The following is a 7,700-nucleotide window of genomic DNA, read 5'->3' on the forward strand; positions in this document are numbered from 1 at the left end:
ATAATTTAAATGACTTTTCATCATTATTGGATAGCGTTTAGATAGCGTTGCACTTTGGTGACTAGTGTCCCATTTGTTGGTTAGCGTTTCATTTCAGTGACTAGCGTTTCATTTTATCGAGTAGCGTTTCACTATAGTGACTAGAGTTCCGTTTTATCGGATAGCGTTTTCACTATGGTGACTAGCGTTTCGTTTTGTATGAATGAATGGCCCTCTTGGCATGCAAATGTTTGAATGAATGAATGGCCCTCTCGGCAATGTTCGTATGAACGAATGGCCCTCTCAGCAATGTTTGTGTGAATGAATGGCCCTCTTGGCATGCAAGTGTTTGAATGAATGAATGCCCCTTTTGGCATGAAAACATTTGAAATGAATGGCAGATACGCATGTCCCTTTCTAAGTTAGACAAGCAAGTACACGTCCCTTCCTAAGGTGGACGAGCAAGTATATCCCTTTCTAAGGTGGACAAGCACTTATAGGTCTCTTTTTAAGGTGGACGAGCAAGTATGTCCCTTTCTAACGTGGACAAGTAAATACATTTAAAGTAAGCATGTCCCTTTCTAAGGTGGACAAGTAAATACATTTATAGTAAGCATCCCACATGCAGGTAAACAAGTAATAAATCTCTCTTTCGGGCAGACAAGTAGTAAATCCCACTTCTGGGTAAAAAATAAATTGTGATACCGAAAACCACGTGTTCGACATGGTTTATGATTCCTCTGAGACTTGTCGATGTGGGTGGTCAAATGCGATCTTTTGAAGATTTGGACCCCGCATCGCTTTCGTTTTTGCCTTCGATCATATGGCAATTACTTTGATGTCTCTCTGCATTTTGAATCGTATTACCAAAGTCCATTTTGATACTCGTACGACCTGTACTCATAGAAAATGATTAATAGATACGTTATCGCTTTGCTAGCGACCGTAGTTAAAACAAACTTAAGAAAAAGCTTGTACAAATATTAATGGCATATGCAAAACCACCGAACATCCTTTGCTTGTTGTAGAGGCTGGCCACGCTTTCCGTTGATTAATTTATATCTCACAATATAAAATGAGTTACATTCTTTTTGTTATATAAAAGACCATCGTATGTTACTCGAATTAGTAGGTGGTTCGGCTATAGAAATCAAATATTATTTCCATTTTATTTGGAATTTGTGAACTTGGAGTTGAATATGAAGTTGTATTTGTTTATAGTTTTTGCAAAGAATGTTTGGTTGTTTGAACTTTGAATGTTGTAGTAAAAAAAAAAAAAGGTTAAAACAGGATTTTAGATATTTTTTAAATCCCAAATAAAGTGGAAAAAAAATTCTCAAAAAAAGTGAATAATTCTAGTGGCTAAACCATTAATTTATTAGTTAAAGAGAGAGAGAAAAAGACCTAGATAAACTATAGCTTAGAGTGGATAATTATGAACTGGTCTATTGCTTCCAAAATAATAGTCCTTCCTAATTCATATTGGAGTAAACCAAAGAAGAAAAACTGGACAAATTCTGGTAGAAACCCAAAATACAATTAATAGATTTAGACAGAATCAGTGTTAGATTGAGCTGAATTAAAAGGAGGGAAATGGCTAATTTGTATGTAAAAGCAGTTCCACCAGCGGATCTGAACAGGAATACAGACTGGTTCATGTATCCTGGTGTATGGACAACATATATACTCATCCTCTTCTTCTCATGGCTTCTTGTTCTTTCCATTTTTGGTTGCTCTCCTGGCATGGCTTGGACTGTTGTTAATCTCTCTCATTTTCTTGTATGTTCTCTTCTAACCTACTACCTCTTTTGACTTATATGCCTTTTATGTGATGGGGTTTCTTTTAAGAGGTTTTGCTTCGACCTTTGTGTTGAAAGATTTGATCTTTATTTCAGAATTTGGATTGTTTTCGTGTAATTGAGTGGTTTAAGATTAACCCCTTTTGTGATTTTGATCTATTGGCTTCTCTGTTTTCATTTGAGTTTTTTTCCTTGTGTTGTAGGAGTAAGAGTACGTGAGTACTTTATGTTAAAGATTTGATCTTCCGGTCCAGGATTTTGATAATGGTTTAAAATTCACCCATAGTAGGAGTAAGATTTAGTCTTGTATGTTATCTTATAACCTAGCTATTTCAATTTATATGCCTTTTATGTCCTTCATTTGTTTTTTTTTAAGAGCTTTTGCTTCGATGGTTTATGTTGAAAGATTTGATCTTTCTTTCGGAATTTGGATTGTTTTCGAGATTTCGAGTAGTTTAAGATTAACCCCTTTTCTGGTTTCGATCCATAGGGGTCTCTGATTTTTCATTTAGGTTTTTTTCCCCTTGTGTTATAGGAGTTAATAGCTTGTGAGTTCTTTATGTTGAAGATTTGATCTTTTGGTCCAGGATTTTGATTTCATTGGCAAAATTGAATGCCTTAAATTTCAACCATATTACTGTTTCCATTTATATGCCTCTAGGTCTTTCATTTGGGGTTTCTTTTTAAGAGCTTTTGCTTTGATTATTTATGTTGAAAGATTTGATCTTTCTTTGTGGTTTCGAGTTATAGGCGTCTCTGTTGTTCATTTAAGGATTTTTTTTTTCCCTTGTTGTTATGGGAGTCAGAGTATGTGAGTCCTTTATGTTAAAGATTTGATCTTTCAATTCAGGATTTTGATAATGGTTTAAAATTCACCCATATTACGGTTTTGATTTGTATGCGTCTGTCTTTCATTTGTATTCATTATTGTTTCTCTAGAGATCTTGGTCTGGGTCCTGAGAATTTGAATGGGTTAAGGTTGGCCCAAATTGTTTCTGATTTGGGACTTTTGAGCTAAGTACAAGGATTTTTAGTTTCAACTGAATGATATTCACTTCACTTTTAAGGGTTCTACAGACAACAACAACAACAACGACAACATACCCAATGAAATCCCACAAAGTGGAGTCTTGGGAGGGTAGAGTGTACGCAGACCTTACCCCTACTTGGGAGGTAGAAACTCACATCACTTTTAAGGTTTCTATCTAGATAAAATTTTAATCAAAGTAAGCAAACCAGGCAAAACATAGTTGGAATAAAGGGTGTACTCACCACTGGAATGAAGATCAGTTGTCAATGATCCAATTTAGAGTATACTCCTGATTAACTCCTTAAGAGAATGAGCGGACTTAAAATTGCTTAGTTATTTTGGGGCTTTACACTTTTTGCTTTCGTTGTCTGTAAATCGTTTGCGTGCTTTTGAACTTAACCTTTCTTGCTTCACTGTTATAAAATGAATTCAATTTACTAAAAACCCTAGAAGCGAAAAAATGCCTTTTTTCTTGAACTTTTGCTAACTACGGAAACTGGGTAATGCTCTACAGAGGAGTGAAATGAGTGACCTATTAAGGAAACAGCTGATGAACGATTCAATATATTTGCAATGAATTGCTTCATCAAAAAAAAAATATTTACAATGAATTGGGTAAAGTATGCTTTTAAAATTAACTTTCCAAATACTTTCCTATAATTTGGTCTCTGATTGGCTGCAGCATCTTTTTTATTTTTGCTACTGTTGAGACGAGGTTGATTGATTTATTTTGATATATTCTCGTGATTTATTCCCCCCCAAAAAAAAAAAAAATGCAAATGATATCTTCACATGTGACTGAGTACGCTTCAACATGCAGGTCACATATCACTTCTTCCATTGGAAGAAAGGAACTCCATTTGCAGATGATCAGGGGATATACAATCAATTGACTTGGTGGGAGCAAATGGACAATGGGAAACAGCTCACTCGTAACAGAAAATTCTTAACTGTTGTGCCTGTGGTGCTGTAAGTTAATCTTTCTTTTCTGTTGACTTTTACAATTTGGTTTGGAAATGCTGAGATCGTTGTGACGTAACGTGCTAAGATAATGCTTGTTCTTCCTTTTTTCGTTTTTGGTGCAATAAGAGAGTGTTCGATGGTTAAACTTATGCTAGAATTTAATTTCTAAAGTTAATTAGTTTTCTGAGCTAAATGCACAAATTTTCTGCAATTTATGCCTCAGAAAGAATCTTTAACCAGAATGTTTCTTGTGAAAATTTCATGCTATGGCAGGCCTTTGCTTTCTTAATGAAATCTACCAGTTATTATTATCAACTCAGATAGAAGGACAAAAAAATATGAATTTAGAAGGCTTGTTAAAAGGAAAAAAAGGACATGGGTGGCATTATAATTGGGCTAGATGGATAGCCAGTTGTTATAAGCAGTTTTAATAAGCAAAGATATAGAGGTGTGTAAAACACTCTCAAGGGATTGATAACTTTGACGAAGTAGCAAGTTAAACGAAAGACTAGAGTCAGTGGTGAGCATACGTCATTTGAACAATGACGTTCTGTTTGAACGCAGACACCAAGATTATGTATTCAAATTATCACATTCTTAGATTTTAGAGGTGCAATATGAAAGATAGTTTCAGAACCAAGGGGGTAAAACCATGTGCTCTTGCGTTGGAGATGTATTCCTTTGAGGGAGGAGCTCTCTGCTTTTTCCTGTTTCCTTTTTTTCCCCCCTTTCAAATTTGACGCTCTAATAACCTGCATGCTAACTGTGTTGCGCACACACACACTAGAAGAAGGGCATGTAGATGTTAACTTGAGTCTGACATTGATATTCCCCAGCATAACAACAAGCATTCAACTAATCATGAGTCTGACATTGATATTCCTCAGCACAACAACAAGCATTCAACTAATCCAGATATAAAAATAATTAGAAATTGAAAAATTTATCCCCGATACGCAGGTCTAAAAATGCTAATTGAAGTGTGAGATTCTTGGGCATGTAGATGTTAACTTGAGTCTGACATTGATATTCCTCAGCACAACGACAAGCATTCAACTAATCCAGATATAAAAATAATTAGAAATTGAAAAATTTATCCCCGATACGCAGGTCTGAGACTGCTAATTGAAGTGTGAGACTCTTAATATTTCCGAAATACTTCAGGAATTTATAACATTTACATCCATGTTTCTACATTAAGTCTTGACACTTTTTGAGGAAGTCACACTTAAGACACATATGTGGGGTACATATATATTTGGAAAGTATTCTCAAACAAAGGGTTCTACCTGTAAAAAATATAGAAAGCAACGTGCTCTATTTTTCTAGAGAAAGCAAGTTTAGAAACAAGTGAAAAAGAACCAGAGCAGGAGAAGAAGGAAACATTGAAGCAAATCTCTCTCCTAATAAACTCATTTAAATTCCTCAAAAAATACTCGTATTTAAGTTTTAAATTTCTTGGATCATTGCAATGAAACACCTACTGAATGAGCAATCAAGAAGTTCCAGAACCTCTCTTAATATCACTATACTTTTCTATACAAAGATACTACAGGTTTTTTCCAGTATGTTAATGTTACTTGGCTATTAATATTGGAACACAACTACTTTTAATGGTTTATATAACTTTTGTTTTAATTGTATATGAATTTGTCAACTTCCGTCGTTTATTTTAGTGGCTAATTATTTGGATGTCACATTTCCTCAAATATGTTTGTATACACACTCATACACACATATATCCTGATTTTTGAGATTTATGGTGTCACACATCCAAATCATGTGGGATACAAATTGCCAACTCCATATGCATGGAAGCTAATGCGAAGCCTGTGATGTTTCTCAACTTAATTCTTAGTATTCTGCGGGTAAAAGTACATGTTGAATGTAGTTAGCAACGGCAATTTTTTGCAAGTATAAGCAAAGAATATATGGAAGTTGCTTCTTTCCCCATGTAAGAAACCTACAGTCCACACTCAAGATGATTTTAGCCCAAAATCTTGGTATTTGCTAGTTCAACAAATTGCGAAAGCCCAGTGAGAAGGACAACTTGAGGTTTAAGATTGAGTTGTTTAATGAAGGCATATCAGGGATGCATTATGCAATCTGCTTTAGTTGTTTTTGTTTTTCCTCTTTTCTTTTCTACTGTATTGATGACATTTCACTTTGGAGATTTCTTAGCCAAGTTGTTTGACTGACAGGTACTTGATAGCCTCACATACAACTGATTACCAACATCCAATGCTCTTCTTCAATACCATTGCTGTGACTGTGCTGGTTATTGCCAAGTTCCCCAATATGCACAAGGTCCGAATCTTCGGAATTAATTCGGATCCATAAATGGTTCTTTTTATGTTTTCAGTTGTGCTTTTTTAAAAATCTAAGCTTTCTCTGCGTAAAGCTCGTCTGTGTATAGAAGTCAGGACAGGAAAGAGTACTTGCTTCTTTAGTGCTAATGTTCTCTACAAGTGCTTCTCTAGATAATGTAGCAATAAATGTAACAAGTTTTCTGTACAGTGCAATTTTACCCTGTAACGTTATAAGAGATACTATAATTTAGTTCGATCCATGTTACTGTAATGTTTGGAGTAAAAACTAGTAAGATGTATACGTCAACCCAAACTAAAATGATAGAAGTTTGATCTATCTTCAAATAATTTGTATAATCCAATTTAAATTCTTGCATAGTGACTGTGTGAATTTTTTTAACACTATCAGCTTATGGAAACGACAAGCAACAAGTAATTTCTTTTGTAAGCGTGAAATAATAACTTAAAAGAAGATAGTGTATATGTCTTAATCGGTTACTTTGCTAATAGAGTAATAGTATAAGAATTTGCGTTCCCTCAATGTGTATGATGAAATCATTTTTTATACGGTCGTAGCTCCCACAATAGTCGGGCATGTTAGGAATTGAAAGAAAAGGTAATTAAATTAAAAGAAAAGGAGTAGGTACTGGACTACTGGTTGTAGCAGGTAGATTCCGTTTTCTTTGAAAATTACAATTTGCCAAGTGGCGTTGTTAAATATTATTATTTCAATTGTAGACCAAAGCACTTCAATTGACTTCAATAATAGCTGATGGTCGCCCTTTAACTATTCTTTGCAAGCTATGGCTCTCACCAGTACTTGATAAATTTCCAGGAGAAATTAATCCATATCATTGAGCTTGATGGATGAACGATTGTAACTAAGTTAAGAGTTAGTAACTTATTGCGATATAACCAGCACCGGGCTGATTCAAGAGTTGAGCTCTATGGATTCAACCTTTAAGATTTTTAGTATTGAACTCATTGTATTTTGAGAATTTTAAGTTGCAATTCATTTTATAAAAGTTATTTGCATTAATATTAGAACTTTTTGAATATTTCAAAAATAACATATTATATGACTAATCTAGCCAACAATTTTTACTCTCTTTCTCCCACTAAATTAGGAATTGAATGCTATAGAAATTTTCCCCTCTCTTCTCTCTCTTCTCAAATTAAATTAGGAATTAAATGTTAGAATTTTTCTTTTCACTTTCTCTCTCTTCCCACTTTTTCATAAATGCTAATACACCGCTAAATTAGGGATTGAATGATAGAACATCATACGTCCTCCGTCTCATATTAGTTGTCCACATTACTATAAATATCCGTCCTAAAATACTTGTCCATTCACAAAATCAAGATAGAATTAATTAAGTTTTTCCTACTTTACCCTTAACATTATTGTTTTTTAAAGTAACCAATATTAATTAGAATGCAATTAATTAGAAGATAACGGTAATGTAGTAAAAATATATTTTTATTTATGAATTCTTAAAGAACGTGTAAAGGAAAAAGTGGACAAGTAATATAAGACGGAGGGAGCAGAAAGCATGTTCTTATTTTATTTTGATGGTATAAATACAATATAAGTAATATTTTTGAGAATATGCATAAATA

General features: G+C 34.0%; 1 protein-coding gene across 1 annotated transcript; it reads left to right on the top strand.

Moving 5' to 3' along the window:
- The first annotated feature begins 1,402 nt into the window (after positions 1–1,402).
- Positions 1,403–6,340, top strand: LOC132063753 (uncharacterized). The gene is made up of 3 exons (XM_059456457.1): positions 1,403–1,758; positions 3,629–3,777; positions 5,973–6,340. The coding sequence occupies exons 1-3, from the start codon at positions 1,573–1,575 to the stop codon at positions 6,109–6,111; spliced, it is 474 nt and encodes a 157-aa protein (XP_059312440.1). The 5' UTR covers positions 1,403–1,572; the 3' UTR covers positions 6,112–6,340.
- The last annotated feature ends 1,360 nt before the right edge of the window (positions 6,341–7,700 follow it).

This window comes from Lycium ferocissimum, chromosome 7 (assembly GCF_029784015.1).
Source record: "Lycium ferocissimum isolate CSIRO_LF1 chromosome 7, AGI_CSIRO_Lferr_CH_V1, whole genome shotgun sequence".
NCBI lineage: Eukaryota > Viridiplantae > Streptophyta > Magnoliopsida > Solanales > Solanaceae > Lycium > Lycium ferocissimum.

Coding starts and splice junctions, on each gene's coding strand:
- LOC132063753 (XM_059456457.1), top strand. CDS start 1,573: ATGGCTAATTTGTATGTAAAAGCAGTTCCACCAGCGGATCTGAACAGG. Junction 1,759..3,628: donor TTAATCTCTCTCATTTTCTT/GTATGTTCTCTT, acceptor TTCAACATGCAG/GTCACATATCACTTCTTCCA. Junction 3,778..5,972: donor ACTGTTGTGCCTGTGGTGCT/GTAAGTTAATCT, acceptor TTTGACTGACAG/GTACTTGATAGCCTCACATA.